Here is a 17,142-nt window from a genome sequence, read left to right on the forward strand (position 1 = left end):
TTTGACCCACCTTTAATAACTGAACACACTCCCGCTTATCAGTTAACATCCATCCTTTCGTTCTCGACTTCCGCATACTTCACTAGTATACAGCGCCATCGCCTGTTGTAATGGAGAATTTGTCTACTTTATCTTTTCTCGGCTGATATCTCACCGCCACGTCGGAGTGTTTTGCTCTTCTCTGGAGCCTATCCCAGCTGTCATTGGGCAGTAGGCGGGGTACACCCTGAACTGGTTGCCCGCAGGACACACAAAGACAAACGACCATTTGCGCTCACAATAACACAGAGCGACAATATAGAACGTTCAATCAGCCTACCATGCAAGTTTTGGAACGTGGGAGGAAACGAGAGTACCCGGAGAAAACCCACACATGCAAACCTGCAAACACACAGGGTGCCCGAATTCAAACCCACGACCTCTGCACTGCGGGGGTGCTAACCAGTGGACTTCTTTACCTGCTTCGTGCTGCATGTCTAATTTTAAACTATTTTAATAACTTAATCAAGTCAGAGTATACTGTAGTTTTGATATAATGGTAACTAGGACTGCGTTTATCCAAAGTGAAAAAAAAATTAAGAATCGATGAAAGGGTTGACGATTCGCACAAGACGGGGCCAGAGACGAGTGATTAATTTACGTTAGTGTTCCAACTTCTGTAAATGAACGTAGCATCGCTCTTCTTTACCCACTGTTTTGCCACATTCAATATGGCGGTGCTTCACATGCGCTCCGTACCAACCTGCATATAACTTCTATAACAACATAGATATGCCTGCTATTTAAGCCGTGCTATGTGATTTCCTGTCTCTGTGCAGTGTGCGATCATAACTACAACTGGCGTTGTCATTCCGAGCTGCTTTACCAGGAAATTCAAGGTGAGTCTTTCCTCTCTGTTTATGATCGTGTTTAATTTTTCAATGATGAGTCATAAACGGATAGCGACCACGATTCGATGAGGATTTATTTGCTGCATCAAAAAAAAAAAACAACAACCTTTGGCTTTCTCGAGTCAGCGCTGTGGATAGCAATGCTAAGCTAACCTGTTAGCATTTTCCTTTCCACATAGCTTTACTTACTAACTCCACTTTTGAAGCTCATGCCATTTCAAAGCAAACTTGTTCACAAAAGTCCGCGTTCTTTATGGTTTCATGGTATTTCGTAGAGAATGGTACAATTATAATTTAAGGAGCAAATTTGATTGTTCAAGTTTGTTTTGAGGCCTCATGACACGATCTACATTAAAAGGAAACGTTCTCAACAACTTTGGCATGCTCGGAGTGTGCCTACATTCTACTCGTAAGGCAAACCTGCACCAGTTGACATCTGCGTGCTACTGGGGCTACTATTAACATAGAAAATTCTACCATTTAACATCTTGTATACCTAGTATTTTATTACGTTTATTTGCTAATTTAAACAACTTGCCACGAAGCCGTTTGAGCATTTTTAAGTCCAATATTGGGTGCTGAGTTGCCTATTACTCGTGGGGACAAGGCGTGTACTAGTGCACACGTATCAAATAAATGCGCAAATCGTGTGTCGTACTAGTAACACTCGTAATGCCGTTTTTGACCTACTAGTACACAGCTAAGCTTATTAAACTACTGTGTTGCATTAGCAACACTACCAGGCTCAATAAATAGACATGTGTTATTCATGAGTAGTCTCCTGCACTCAGGAGTAGGTTTATCTTAACTGGTGTCCCACTTGAATGCCAATGTTGTCCTACTAGTGTGTAGAAGTGTCATACAGTTGTGCGGAATAATATTAAGATAAGAAAACCTTTATTAGTCTCGCAATGGAGAAATTCCCAATTCACAGCAGCGAAGTTATGAAAGGAAGTAGAACAACAAAATATAGGAGCTGCTGGAAAGGCAGACACTCTCGCGGCGCCATTTTGAAGTCAAAATATGCGCGCGATGTAACGATACCATGTGATAAAACAAAAGACGAATACAACAAAAAACGCAAGGCTCTTGAAAAGACAAAAACAACAAAAAAACGCAAGGCTCTTGAAGAGCACTTGCCGACAACTGCCTACTCGAGCGCCATCTTGGGGGGGGGGGAGACATTTATATATATATATATAAAAGCCAACACCGCCTCTTGGGTTTGAGAAGTCTTTCATTCATCCCTTGAAAGAGTCGCACCACTCATAAAATTTTGGGGCATATTAAACTAAGTGTAGAAATACCAAAAACAGCACTGAGGAAGAATTACAAGAAAATTCAATCCAGAAAAGTGGTTAAGATTTAATTAGCAGGTCTCCTTTGTGAGACAAATAAAGGTTTTCTTATCTTGCTCATATCGCCAATATTAAATGATCAATTATGGTTCCAACATCTCCGATCGTAAAGACCAATTGGAGATGGTCTAAAGTTTACAAGATGCTTTGATGCCCTTTAGACTCTAAAGGGCATTAAAGCATCTTTTGCAGGGGTGTAGTGGGCATGGTACGCGGGGGTACGCCGTCCACCCACTTCTCCCGACGCCACATTCAATTTTTATTTCGGTTTTGGCCCTAATGAGAGTTATGCTTAATAACGTTGGCCTGTGATTCTTTTGGAGTAGTAAAACAGTAAATTTAATGTTGGTTCAACTGGTGTTGTAGCCTATGATTGATGTTCTGTATGTATATATAGAACATCCCAGAATCGCGTACACCCACTTAAAAAATCCCCACTACACCACTGATCTTTTGCACATGCACAGTTACAGTATGCAGAGCAAAAGTCATTTAGTTTTGTTCCCTGAAATACTTTGAACTGGTATAAATTTCAGTGGCACCAAAGGTTCTGTTGTTGTTGTGTGACGTTGGCATACTACTCTATCGCGAAGGAAAAAGGAATTGCCAAACTGCATTAAGGTTTTTACTCCCTTGACATATTTGAAAAGTGAGCAGTCCAGATGATAGGTGCATACTGGGGATGCTTTATCTTTTGTCCCAAGTTGAAGATAGGAAAGGGGTGAAGCAAACAACCACTCAGTGACAATCAATCAAGGAATTGGAGCAATAAGCAGTATCTATTGGAATCAGAATTGCTAAATTCTTTATTACTCTCACTACTCACAGGAGAAATACATGTTACTGGTGGACTTGTTTACGACAATGTGCTGCTGCTCCTGCCAGTCTTGACCCAAGTCTACTTCTTGACAATTTATTTGTGTTTCACAAATTGTAGTGATGATACATGTCAAGTAGTGCAGTTTTTCCCATTTAGTAACATGTAATTGGTGTACTAATATAGCAAAGTTGTCCTACTATTGCTCCCAAATATCACACAGCATTGGAATAACACTGGAAAATTACTGGTATGACATTCTAGTACTACTCGTTTGATGATTTTTCTTACTTTAGACGGCAAATTGGTACTAGTACATCGACCGTAAAGGGATATTTCACATTTGAAGCAGTGAAAAGTTCATATTTTATCTTTAGTTAATTTGGTAACATGCATGTATATTTAATAACTTTAAAAAATAATATAGCTGGCCGCCACGTTCATTAAACATGCCCCTAGATGTGTCAATTTTGGACTAGATTGCACAATGTTAAACGCACACACACAGCTACGCCTGAATGGAATGACACATTAACCCTGAAAGAATGAAGCATATCGTTTCAAGTCAATACTATGAAGTAAGTCTACCAAGTGAGATTCCACTTTTGATGTAAAAGATGAAACGCCGGATGGTCTTTTGATGGTACGAAATCCACTTGGGAGGAGGAGTGGATCAGAAAGTGAAGCAGATGGTGCTTGCTCGCTCGCTCGCAGCACACGCAAAGACAATTTGGGAATAATTTATACCGTATGTCCTCCTACCTTTCACGCATGATGAACTCAGTGCTACTTTGGTCCAGTGTCTCAGTGGCTTAATTGATGACCACGTACTCTCCTCGCATTAGGAACGTAACGACGAGCAAGCTGCCACCCACGTTGTTGTTGGTGGATGTTTTAGAGGATTCACAGATTCTCTCATGGGCAATTAAGCTCTTCTTCCACCTCTTGCTCTTTAAAACTCTGCACGGCGTTGGTTTTTAATGTCCCCTGCTCGGCTTGTACCATCTCAGACTGTAAATGACCCCTCTTTAAAGGTTCATAGCACACATGCGCGCGCGTGCCTCCCTGTCCTCGGGCACACTTGGGGCTCGACAACCTTTTTTGTAAACACCTTGTTCACCGTTTCTGGTCGACCCCTTGCACATTTTTGCTGTGCATTATGGCATTGTTTTTCTTTGTATTCTCCTCGTTGTCCATTGTTTCTGTCTGTGGTCAAGGAGTAAATTAAGTCTCGATGGACCCAACATGAATGTGCCTGTGTGTTGAAATTCTAGCCATAAAAGTGGAACATGTCAATTGAGGTGTGTTTTCCAGGTCTTATATTTTTCCAAACTGAACTAATTCCTACCAATCCAGCCACACATTTAAAATTAATGAAGCCTCCTTTCAAGCTGGTGAGCAAATATATGCTCAAAGGCTTTTCCGCAGTGGCGGTGGAGGTCTGACGAACCACATGAGCCTGCCTTCTTGATGAGATTAAAGGTGTCATCTAGCAAAGGCTTCATTGCGTTTCGTGTTAGTCTTTACAGCTGTGAATGGTCGGACCAGCTGGCATCTTTTTAGGAGACTGGGAGGACAGTACACACGGGTTTAATGCCCAAAAAAAGGAAGAAGAGACTTCGAAACTTTTCAAAGATTTTAATTGGTTTGTAATTAGTGTTAGAATCGACTGTGCTCACGTCTTTTCTGGATGGAAAGAATGTTTGAATGAATCTTTCTTTCTGGTGCTTTCCCACCGGTTTTATGACGCAGCCTCTTTTGTCAACCAGAACAGGTTATGACAGTCAATGCCCCACCTAGACTTGTGTTTGTTTTTTTTTCCATCTCGTCTCTTTCAATAATTGTGTTTTGACAGCTTTGCTTGCTCAACAGGGAGCCAGGATGGACTCCAGGTCTCTCCGTCTTCCCTTTTGCCTGTCCACTTCTAGCCCCAGAGCATCCGCGTCCTCGACTTCGTCATCCTCCTCGACGTCAGTTGGCTCCAGCAGGTTATACAGCCGGGAGACTCTGCCTCAACATGACCGCTTTCCGAGGGCATCATCCACCTACAAAGTAGACGTCGACCAAAAGGTACCCTTGCTTTTCATGTGACATTTCAGCATAACCCTAAAAATGGACAATATCCTTTCATGGTGAACTTGACACAAGTCTCTTAACTTTGTAATGTACAACATGTGGTTTCCAACAAGGAGTCGAACTGGAAAATTCACAATAATAGAGGGATGCATTGCTGTAGGCTTTAGCTGATTCATCTTGTTTTCCAAGTCCACCAACTAGTTCAGACTGGGAGACTGTTAATCAACTTTTTTGTCTCCGTTTCATGACAGTGTGAATCCACTAATTGGTAATTGGTATTAGCCATCTTTAGTTGGTAGTGTTGATAACTTTATTATATTGAGGAGGATTTTGGAAACTAACCTGTCAATTTGAATATTCTGTTTGACACAGGTCGGCAGGGTTACTTTAAGTCAAAGGTTACCAGGAACATATTAGACTTGTCACGAAAAATAAGGGATATTCAGCTTTTGGGCGAAATTTGTAAATAAACCTAAAACTATTATACATTTTCCAGATGAACTTAATTTGACCTCTGAACTTTAAATGGAAAAAAAAAATCTACCAAGATTTGACTAAACCATTTGCAGGGCTAACCAGTTCTCTGCCTTTTAGTTGTCTCTTAAAAAAAAAAAAAAAAAAAAAAGTGTTTGAATCAATGGCGAAGTATTCTCAAACACTTGTTAGGATGAACTATGAACATCAGATAAAAAGGATGGTTTCAAAATCAATGGTAATTGAATTGGGAAATATATGGGTCAATTCATGGATCAAACGTGTATATTCGCAGTCCAGCTCCATCCCGAAGGCAATTGGAACATGCTTAAGTCAGCTTTCCAATCACATTCTGAAAGATTGCGCTGTCAAACTGCATTAGTGCTCGCAGTCATTTGAGATGGGTTCAATGTTCTCTCCTTGCGTTGTGGAGGAGTCAGAACAGTGTGGCTGTGCGTGCATGTCAATCGAGCAACAGTCGACTCATCGGCGGTCTTTTTATAGAACATTCTGGATTCCTTGCCAGCTGACGCGCACATTTGAGCACAGCTATTGGTCAAGACTCTTCTCACAAGATAGTGTTACAGATAGTTCGAGTGCTCTGTATGTTGTGTTCTTTCCAGAAGACTCCAGGCTTGGTGCAAATGCTCAATAACAAGCTTGTTCATATCTCATTCAGAATGAATTTTATTTGAGATGCAATGCTGGTGTTCTCAGAATTTTCAGCCAGTTTTATTTTATTATCGGGGAAAATGAACACTAAATATAGAACAGAATTGAACATTGTTTCACTGTACTTTTCAGAGGTGCAGCGATGAATCGATTATCAGGTTAATCAATATTTTTGAGAATCAAATTGTTTAGATACCGTACCCCCCACCCTTTGAAAAAACATTTTATATCAAATTGTCTAAATGCTCGGAGTTTCCGTTTCTCAACAGTAACTATTGTCTAATTGTGCCCAGTAGACTAACTAAAATATTCTATTTGATAGAGGTCTCACCTGCTGAGTTCGTCCAGAGACTACAACAGCGCTGACTTCCGTAGCAGTAGCGGCAGTAGCAGCAGGAAGTTTCTCACATCTTCCACCCGCTCTTATGACCATCCATGGGCAGAATCCTCAGTCAGCAGCAGGACTAAAGTGGTACTGAAGCACCAACAAGTTCTTGTGTTTGGAGGACAGGTCACAAACTTATGTCTCTTTTCCATTGTACCGTACCAGTCCCACCCAAAACAGCCTGTGTGGTCACTTTTCCATTACATGTTTACATTGGCACTATTTTTTTTCAAAATCTCTTCCGTCTTCATTCTGGAACGCAGGTCGATAGCGGCCGTGACGTCACTGTCATTTGATTTTCTGTCAGATGTAGCCGTTTCCTTAAGCGATGTGGCAAGGAACTCCACTGCACACTCCCACTTCCTGGTTTTAAATGAGCCAGACACAGCTACCCGCTGGCTGCCGCCAAGTCATAAAAATTCAGTATATCCAGTACACATTTTTTTATATATGTTTACAACTAGATTTACAATTTCATATATACCTCTGGCTGAATTTGTGAACCCTGTGGTAAAAAGCACCATCTTTCATTATATGCACGCGTTCCCGAATAGTCCCACCACATCCTCTACTATGTCAGCCAAGGAACATGCAGGTTGCTGGAGAAAGTAGTAATAGTCTCCAATCATAACCAAAATGGGGGCGAGGCTGTGGCAGAGTGGGGCCGCAAGTGACTACCCGAAGAGGTCGCGCTGGTTTCTGTAGAGATTGTCAAAAACATCTCAAACTTTTTAAAAAAAAATTTTTTTTTTACGCATATTCCTGTTTTTACAGACTGATGTGGAGAGTAGGTTTGGCCGTCCCAGTCTGTTGACCAGTACTGATGATGGAGACAATAAGCGAGCCAAACTGACTAACAGCAACAGAGGATTGTCCTCAAAAACTTCCAGCACCTCACTTACAGGAGCCACCTACTCGAGTAGTGGGTTTAACACTGCCAAAGGTACCTAAATACTCAGCAGCGCTCTTTAAAATGACAAATTTCAACACTATTCACCAAGTGCTTGTTCCACATTTTAACCCAGAATATCATTGTCCATACCATGTCCACTCAATGGAGTTATTTTTGGCCTACACGGCACCTCATTGTGTCCTCTCCTCTCCTAGCAGGTATTAAAGAGAAACACAGCAACAGCGATATGTCATGGAGCTCGAGACATTTTCTGTCACGGTCATCAGCTTCCTGCTCAAAGACCCCATTGTCAAGCAGAGAGGCAGAGACGCCCAATGAGCCAGGACTGTCAGGGCTGCGTGATCGAAGGACGAGAATCCAGGAACTGACGTCTTCATTGTGTAGGTCCTTTTTGTGAAACCAAGAGGACTAGTTTGTCCAGGTCATTTGGGCGCTCTTAGCAAAATAATGCCAATGGGCCCCTTATTTTTGCCGCTCCATTTAGTTAGTGTGCTGTGCAACCCAAACATACACTCATATTTCAAAGAATGGTCAGAATTCGCTGCACTTCAGAAGTTAGTTGAATTGTGAATTCGCTTTTTTTCCCCCATTTGCTTGTAATCAATTAGCAAAACTTGCATAAAGTAAGTTGTTTTAAAGTAAAATAAAGCAAACTGTAATAAAATACAATCTAGAGTTAAGCTATGTAAGAATGGAATATAAATAAAACGATTTCATTCTCACAATGAACTGTATAGGCACAACCACTAGTACAACTGTGCAAAAATGTGAATGGAGTTACATACAGTGAATATATATATATATATACTGTAAAGCTTTTGTGCTGAAGAATTTGACACTGTTTTGGTGCATAGGGACTGAAAAAAAGTCTTGAACCATGACTAAACATACTGCAAAAAGCTTCTTTCAAGTATAAAGTGCAAAAAATGAATGTAAACAGTTGAAAATTAAGATCATTATAATGAACAAAGAAATGTGTTGATATAAGACTCCAATACTTAAAGTGATGGCCGATTTTGTACTGATTATCTTCAGATTCTTCAGTTCAGGTTTTCTCAATGTTGTCCTTTCTTTCCCAGAACCAAAATAACTTATGACATCATTATAAATAATCTCTTTTCCTATCTTGTCTGATTATCTACGCTGCAATTGCATATTATGTCAATATTTCGTGTTGTTGTTCTCAGCGGATGGGGTGCGGTTGCCAAGAGATACCCCCCTCATTTTTTTTTTGTTTTTACTCAATTTGCTTGGTCCATGGCACTGTGGGCCTGCAGTTAATTATAATGGCGAGTAATGCTGATAATGGGGTTTCCATCCAAATGTTGCAATAATTTTTTCAGCAAATTAAGTGAAAATGGATAAAACAAACATGCGTCTTGTCCCCGTTTACAGTTATTGTTTTGCGAACGTGGGGAGTGAATACGCCATGAGATGACGTCCTATGACGGCGTCTCTTCCACAAGACGGCTGACTGTCAGACCAATTAGTTTTTTTGTGGATCTTTAATTAGCAACTGAGCATGATTTCGGCATGTCATTGTAAAGATATTGGTGGCACCAGTTTGTGATGGCAATAGGTGGGGCCAACTACGTGTCAATGGATGAGTCAAAACAGCTGCCCCGCCACCACTTCAAAATACAAGTGAAGGCATTGATGTATTCTTTGGTACGCTAAGGTTTGTTTTGAAGTTTGCCTTCTCGCCGCATGTCACCGTCATGCATCACCGTCCCGATGGCACACAACCTGTGATGTCTTTTCTGTTTTCCATTGAAAATGTCATTAATATTCAGATTGGGGGCACTTTAGTCGGGGGAGTCCTACGCAGCTGATTAGTCTGCTTTATAGAATGAGCCTTCTCAGCTTGTTTGTTTGGCTGTTGATACAAGTGCTCTCTTCGCTGCCCTCAGATCAGACAGACCGCCTGACATCCACTTATGCCCAAGGAGCTCGACCCAAAGACTCTGCCTACTTATCTTGCTCTTTCACTGCTGAGCGAAAAAGCTCCCCTGGCAGTCAGGCGGCCTCCACCTCCTCCACCCATCGCTTCTCTACACCACGTGACTACAACAACCGACCCTCGGCGCGGTTTTTGAACGCCTCATCCAGCTCTGCCTCATTTCAGGAACAGCCTTCCTCCCGCCGACCGAAAGCCCCGCTCTCTCAGAGACCTACCCATGAAGATGGCGACTCTCAATGGCGTACCTCCACGCGGCACCTCTTATCCCGCCTCTTCGCATCTCACTCCAGCCAAGACTCCCCCTCCTCCAGTAGCTCATCCAGTGTTCGTTCGTTTGATGGTGACAGCCTGTCTTTGGACAGCGACGAGGGTACCAGGATATCTGGGGATGCGGAGATAGCCTCTCATAGTTGGCAGCCGAATGCCGCCGGAACCAGGCAGCGCAGAGTGGACCTCTCACCGATTTTAGAGGATAAAGACTGTGGAGTAGCTGGAGCCAGGGTGGCTTTGCCCAGAGAGCCTGAAGTAGGGAGCAGACAGGCGGCCAGTAGCGGAAACTCCTGGCTTTCTTCTTCCCTGCGGAGCCGCTGCCCTTCTCTCCTCCCTCGTTTTCGTAGACGCACACAGGACGAGAGTGCGCACTCAACTGCCGGCCTCAGCCGTCCTCAACACTTGCTGAGAAGATTGGACGACCTGGAACGGAGAGTGCCTCAGAATGACGAAGAGGACGTTGATGAAGAGGAGCAAGGGGCGGTCGGTTCGAATCGCTATGGGGCTGCCCGTCCTCGCAGGCAAGAGGAAGACAAGTTACCCCAAATGGAGGAAACTTTAGTGGACTTGGCACTGGGCCGGAGGGGAGCTCCACTCCAAAACAGAAACGGGGCCACCGCACCACAAGATGGCGCTGAGAGGATGCTGGATGCTGCAGCGAGCAAACAAGAGAAGCTCCGCATTATTAAGGAGAGGTAATTGACTGTAGAATGATTTTTGTGGGGGGGGGGGCGCGACAGCTTGTTTGGAGTGCCTCGCTGCTAATGTGCACTGTGTATGGACAGCCGTTGGAGTCAATATAGCTATCACATGGTTCATATCCACCATTGTTGAAGTGCGTTTTTCTGTGGACGGGACCCCAAGACTGAGAACTGAAAGTCGGAGGCAACTTTTAGAATTTCATTGTTCTTGGCCTCATGTCATTATTGCTAGTCTTTCAGTTTTTGCAGCGACGTGAACAGCCGACAAGCAATAAATGAGCGCTCACATGAAACGGGAAACTCTGCAAACAATTACGAGTGTGGCATGAACGAAAAGGACATCCATCATACTAGCAGTCATGTTTTTAGCCATGCAATAAACGCTCAAACTGTTAACAGTTTTGATCTCACTAGGAAGACAATTAAGTGCAATGGTAGAATAACAAGTTGGTTTAAGGTAATTCTCATTGAAAAAAAAAAGTTTCGGTGCTTGTTTGCTTTAAACTTAGGAAAAAATGAAGCAAGGACACAAAAAATAAATTTTGAATAATGTCATTGTCATTTGCAAAGTCTAACCGTTTTAGGGACAGTGGTTACCACAGTGGATGGCTTGTTATTGGGTTACAGGATGCCTGAAAAGGTTAAGCGAAGGAGAAGGAAGAATATATTCAAAATTGGATTTCTGTGAAAAATTATATTTTGCTATATGTATATATATATTTGCCATTATCGTCCAACCCTTGGAAGAATTGATCCACTCCCAACGTTTGTTCATAGCGTGTCGTCACAATAGAAGAGAGGCTCGCAATGATGCCCTTGTTCTCTGCTAGACTGATGCTGGAAGATTCCGACGAGGACGAAGGAGACCTGTGCCGAATCTGCCATATGCGAGAGGAGTCTGCGTCCAACCCATTGATTCAACCTTGCCGATGCACAGGAAGTCTGCAGTACGTCCACGAGGATTGCATCAAGAGGTGGCTCTGCTCCAAAATTGGGTCAGGTATGTCACGTTAATTCGTAGTGTCGTTCAGGAAGATGATTTCTTTTTCCGTCCCATCCCATTACTGTTCTTTCAGCACTGGTGGGAAATAACAAAACTATGAGTTCTTGGTCAGTTCCTCCAACATACGCTGGGAACATTAGGGGTCATTTTAGCAACAATGTCTTGGGTCCTGAAATAGCTAGGCCATATTTTCCATATAAATTATCTCTAGGTGTTAAAGTTTGTAGCCCTCTCCACTTTTCATCAGGCATAACTTGGACCGCCTCTCCCTCCCATCGTTGTTTTGCCTGAATGGGCTAATTTGGAGCCATTGATACAAATATTTTATATTGTAACTTTGGAAGTACTTTTTGTCCCCTTGTCATGTTTTTATTTAAAAACATAATGGTTGTTATTTCATTACTTTTTCTTTGAGATGTAAAAACAATGACCGCACTTGGAAATGCCCAAAAAAAACAAAAACTTTTTGACTCTCTTCCAAATGTCAGTGGTTTTAGTTCACCCCAGCCAGCTCTCCACTGGAGTATCAACAAACGGCAGTGCTTGCCGTGGCACGTTGACTTTTCATTGCCCAAGAAGCATCTTGCATGAACATCATTTTGCATCCATGAAACCAATGGTTTTAATTGTTTCCCAGAAATAACATTTCAGATTGGGTAGATGAAGTCCGCCTTCTCCCTTCACTCTTTGAAGTGTTTTATATTTAATCTGAGGGAACTTCCCCTGCTTTATGAATTTTAAAATAATTTGGTCCATTTCTTCAAATGTTGACTGTGGTATTCCAGTAGGCAACATTTGGAATATATACTGTATTCAAAACCTTGGCAGGACATTCATATGTATATACTAAGTGGCCATGGATTGAGAGAGGCAATCCTGAACAGCGGTCGGCGTCACTGTTTATAATATGAAATATTCTGCCATAATTTGCATCATACAAATTCTGTAATGAGGGGGGAAATATACTTTCATGACTTCTTTTGGCCAACGAAAGCCACTTTGTGGTTTTGGCTCCCAAAACGTCCATAGCCTCCGTTTTATCAACATTAATCTGATAGCCAGAATAATACCCAAGTAATGATATCGTCTCCTGGAATGTGGTGCTTGCTGAATGGCCTTCATTGTCATTCAAGCGACATTCATCCATTTTGCAGAGCATCATGTGTTGACTAACACGTGTTGTCTCTCATCCGTGTTTAGTATTGCCACGGCGGACATGTTTCCTACTCCACTTGAGAGTTATGTCAAGTTGGTTAAGTGGTATCGGTGTTGTCATATTGGAGTATTTTTCTGAGATACTCACTTAAGTACAGTGTGTGACCACTTTTGCCAATTCTGTGTTTTAAGGCACCAACCTGGAAGCCATCACCAAGTGTGAACTCTGCAAGGAGAAGTTGCGCTTGAACATCGACAACTTTGATTTCCAGCAGCTGTACAGGACACATGCGCAGGTAAGCATTTGCCCCTTTTCCTGAGTGTCAGCGTAAACACTCTCGGGAACGTAAGTGCACAGTGTGATGAGACGTGTCAACTCGCTCCACAGTTTAAATACGATGACTTCATCAGCAGTGGTCTCTATCTGGTGGTCCTGTTGCATTTTTTTGAACAGAGGTTTGCTGATGTCCTGGGAGCAATCTATGCCGCTGGGGTGAGTCCTCGTGTCCGCGCACACATTCAAAGTCTTGGGCTCTTTCTAGCCAAGGCAAAGCATCTGATGATTAGGGTTATTCTTACCAGTGTTCATTTATGGTAAGGGCCACATTTATCAGCTGAATAGAATCATTGCCTTTGTCTTTTTGAAGTGTTTTTCAGAAAATAAGGAAGGGAGGGGAAAAAACCACTTCAACGAACAGTCTATTTACCTCAGTTCAACCTTTGCCATAATCTGGAGGCCTGTATTTACTTATGTTTTTAAGTTTGAACAAGAGAAGCTGGTGCAATACAGATTTCAGCATGTGTTCTAATTAATAGCTATTCAGAAAGAAATCCACCTGTTGCTGTACCTAACCCTTAATTCATAAATATTGTTCAATGTATTACCATATCACATCATCTTACTGTTGTTGTTGCCAAAACAGGATGTAAAAAAAAAAAAAAGGGGCAGGTTTGGTATCTGCGCAAAAAATTTAGAAAGATTTACTTGCATCTCTGATTAAAAAGATTTAGTGCAAATTTGTTGACCAGTGTCCCTCACACGCCAATAAATTCATGTTACAACACATGTAAACATATTAAAACACACTTTAATTATATTCTTTAGCTTAGTGCCTATTCTCGTCAAGAAGTGGGACACTATATCGTGTAACAACACTTGTAGGAGATGAAGACGCTTTTTGGAGGCAGCGTGTACTTGCCCTCCATAGTTGAAGTTGACTGTAAAATGTCAAAAGAAAATTCAATGTCTAATGAAACACCAATACGTATGATTTCCTCTTATGAAAGTCAGTTAGCTTAATGCTAACGTAATACAAAACACCATAGATGGAATAACACTAGCATTGGTGTTAACATGAACGTCAGTTAGCTTAATGCTAACGTAATACAAAACACCATAGATGGAATAACACTGGCATTGGTGTTAACATGAAAGTCAGTTAGCTTAATGCTAACGTAATACAAAACACCATAGATGGAATAACACTAGCATTGGTGTTAACATGAAAGTCGGTTAGCTTAATGCTAACGTAATACAAAACACCATAGATGGAATAACACTAGCATTGGTGTTAACATGAAAGTCAGTTAGCTTAATGCTAATGTAATACAAAACACCATGTATGGAGTAACACTAGCATTGGTGTTAACATGAAAGTCAGTTAGCTTAATGCTAACGTAATACAAAACACCATAGATGGAATAACACTAGCATTGGTGTTAACACTACCAGTAAAAAACGTCCGCCTTTAAGAGGATGGCCCCAGAATAAATTGAAACTGTCAATGACGCCCACGCCCACGCTGCGCGTCCTGCAGTCGGTTTGGAGCCAGGTGTGCAGGTGGTGAAGCTGCGAACACGCTCTGAGCAGCAACGCATACAACAAGAGGATTAGACATTTTGTAGATACAGTATCAACACCAACAACATGCTATAGATGAGGCAAACAGAAACGAGCAGAGAATGTAATTTTAAAATACTGTTTTTATTGTCCCTCAAAATCATTTGACTTAATAGCATCACACACAAGTGTACGTCCAATGACTATTGGTCACAGGCATATATGCGTATGCTCTGAGAAAATGATGACTGCCTTTTCTTACTCTTAATTACACCTCGTCTCCCAGCAGCGAAGGCACGCAATTCCCAATTTGGACTTGCCTGTGTACTTAAAAACTCAAAAACGATAGCTTAAAATTCTGCAATGAACATCACTGTATTGTGCAGTTGACTGCTTTCTAGTGTGTGAATCACAAGCACCAGAGTGAAACTTGGAAGCATTTGACCGTTTATAGCAATGTTAGTTTTGAAAAGAGCCAATTGTTCCCTCTTCCCATCCAGTCATTTAACCTGGTGAGAATTCTTCCAGAACACATGGACAACCTTGAAAGTATGTCACTTACTCTTCCCTCACGTGTTACAAAAGGCGTACTTATGGAAACCCCTTTGAGCCTTTATTCCAACCCCTTTATGCACCTGAAAGCCAGTATCACACTGAGGGGTGAATGTTTGCGAAGGTAGCGACAGCGTGTTTGCATCAGGGTTCATAAAGGACAAGTTGAACATCTGGCAAACGTTTGCGATCTTGAACAAGGAGATGCAACATCCGCTACCTTTGCAAACGTTCGCCCCTCAGTGGGATGCAGGCTTTTGGTGTATGTGCTAGCAGGTCCCAAAGTGGCACTTGTTGTGGAAGGAAAAAAAAATGTTACATGTAAGATGCAGTTATTCTGCCAGTGCAATGCGTTGTCTTGGTCATGAGGGCAACTGTCATGGACCTTTTTGCTGCATATGGAAAAAATGCTCAAAGGGCTTTCAACGTTTTTGTGCGCGCATATGCAAATGCTCGGTTCATTGACTTCGGTTTGTCATTGCTGCAGATCCTCCCGAGGAGAGTAACTACAGGGAACAAGATGGCCGACCTTCTATCGACTTCTCCGATCTGGACGACGATCTGGACGAGGAATACTGATAATCATCAGCTTGCGGCTCACGGAAAGATTTAGAGCATTTCCTTGATATTGTCGCTGTCGGGCAGAATCCTCGCATTTCCAAAATCACTATTTGGGAAATTAAAAAAAACAAAACTAAGCACTGCACATTGTTGAAATCAGTATTACACCTCGTACCTACTGACGCGCATGACACACCACCGCCCTCAAATTCTCTTCAATCACTAAGCTAATACGCTAAAAAAAACAAACATATTTAAATTTTCTGACCAGAAAAAAAAACCTTCAGTACTTCACAACAATAAATGACTGTTGTTATGTCACATTCTCAAACATGTTTAAAAGGTAATAGACATCAGTGAGGCACATTGACAAATCGCTAAATTAATCTGCAGACAAACTTTTATGACAGTGTGTCGCTGACCAGTTTTTTGTGCGCAGAAGCGTGACGGCCATCCGTTTCTAACAAAACAGGCTTCCTCAAATGTATGTAGCATAACTACAGTCACTCATTATTACCCTAAAATAAACAAATGGAATTTCAGTCTTGAGGCGACATAATGTGTCACGGCTCCCGTTGAGTGAAGAGTTAGTTTTCCCTTCTCACACTTGGTGTCCCAGAACATGAATAGGTTAGCTCTCAAACAATTTACTTGGGTGTAATTGCAACTCAATGTGCAGAAAGCCAAAATAGGATCCAATTTGTGGAAAAATAAGAACTTGACCATATTTGAAAATACGAGATTTGCGCCTTACAACCACGAAAAATACTATGCCCCTTTTCCTCAAGAGTGGGACATCTACATGTTACCAGTGAGGGGAAAACTATGCACTAGTTGATAACTGCTTACTACGGGTGACATTTAAAAATTGAACTACTTCACGTCTAGCGCTTTGGTAGTTGTACTCGTAGTGCATAGACATCAACTAGTGCAGTTTTGCCTCATTAAGGTGGTTGTCCTACGAGTGTGCAGAAATTTAATCCAGTAATGAAAAAAATGTAACTAGTAAGACACAAACGTTCTACTAGTGCAGCAAATTGTCTCACTAATGAGGACAAAGTGTCCTATTCAGTATATTTCAATACAAATGCAACCGCAAGTGCTTTAATGTTAGAATGTGTTTTGGTTTTTGTTGTTTTTATTTTAATTTTTTGGGTGGGGGGGCTTTTCGTCGTGCAAGGGTGTCCAGCTCTCATTGTATTCACGTCAGTGTTCAAAGGATATGTTTTAAAGATAAACTGAGTTTGACTTGTTTAATTATTGAAATAAAATTTGAAAAGCTACCGTGATCTGTCTTGAAGTGTGTTAACTTAGAGCTCTCTACTAAACTGTTCCTAAAAACACCATTGCCGACTCACTATCTGTATCGTCTCCCTTCCAAGCACATTAAGAGGACGGAGAAACCCACTTGTCACAGGGTCTGCGTGATGGTTTTCCGGAGGTGAAGCTCCAATCTGATTGGCGAAAAGAAGACCTGCGATTTCAATGGGATGTGTGTGGTCGCCGACTGCACTC

The 17,142-nt window shown here is 41.8% G+C and overlaps 1 protein-coding gene and 1 pseudogene across 4 annotated transcripts; both read left to right on the top strand.

Annotated features, from left to right (window-relative positions):
• The window catches only part of LOC147207441 (uncharacterized), a 34,361-nt pseudogene extending 32,767 nt beyond the window's left edge, over nt 1-1,594 (top strand).
• Nucleotides 819-15,764, top strand: marchf7 (membrane-associated ring finger (C3HC4) 7). 4 transcript variants are annotated; one of them, XM_086106735.1, is made up of 11 exons: nt 819-878; nt 4,938-5,135; nt 6,610-6,759; nt 7,447-7,615; nt 7,780-7,965; nt 9,496-10,510; nt 11,347-11,516; nt 12,867-12,970; nt 13,063-13,167; nt 15,015-15,063; nt 15,554-15,764. In XM_086106735.1, exons 2-11 carry the CDS (start codon nt 4,947-4,949, stop codon nt 15,643-15,645), a joined length of 2,229 nt encoding a protein of 742 aa, XP_085962861.1. In that variant the 5' UTR covers nt 819-878; nt 4,938-4,946; the 3' UTR covers nt 15,646-15,764. The 4 variants fall into 4 exon arrangements, with proteins under 4 accessions (XP_085962861.1, XP_085962864.1, XP_085962863.1 ...); XM_086106738.1 differs by having other exon boundaries at nt 13,129-13,167; XM_086106737.1 differs by having other exon boundaries at nt 7,783-7,965.
• The last annotated feature ends 1,378 nt before the right edge of the window (nt 15,765-17,142 follow it).

Source organism: Hippocampus guttulatus, chromosome 3 (genome assembly GCF_054856545.1).
Source record: "Hippocampus guttulatus isolate MCC_2025c chromosome 3, RoL_Hgut_1.0, whole genome shotgun sequence".
NCBI classification, from domain to species: Eukaryota; Metazoa; Chordata; class Actinopteri; order Syngnathiformes; family Syngnathidae; genus Hippocampus; species Hippocampus guttulatus.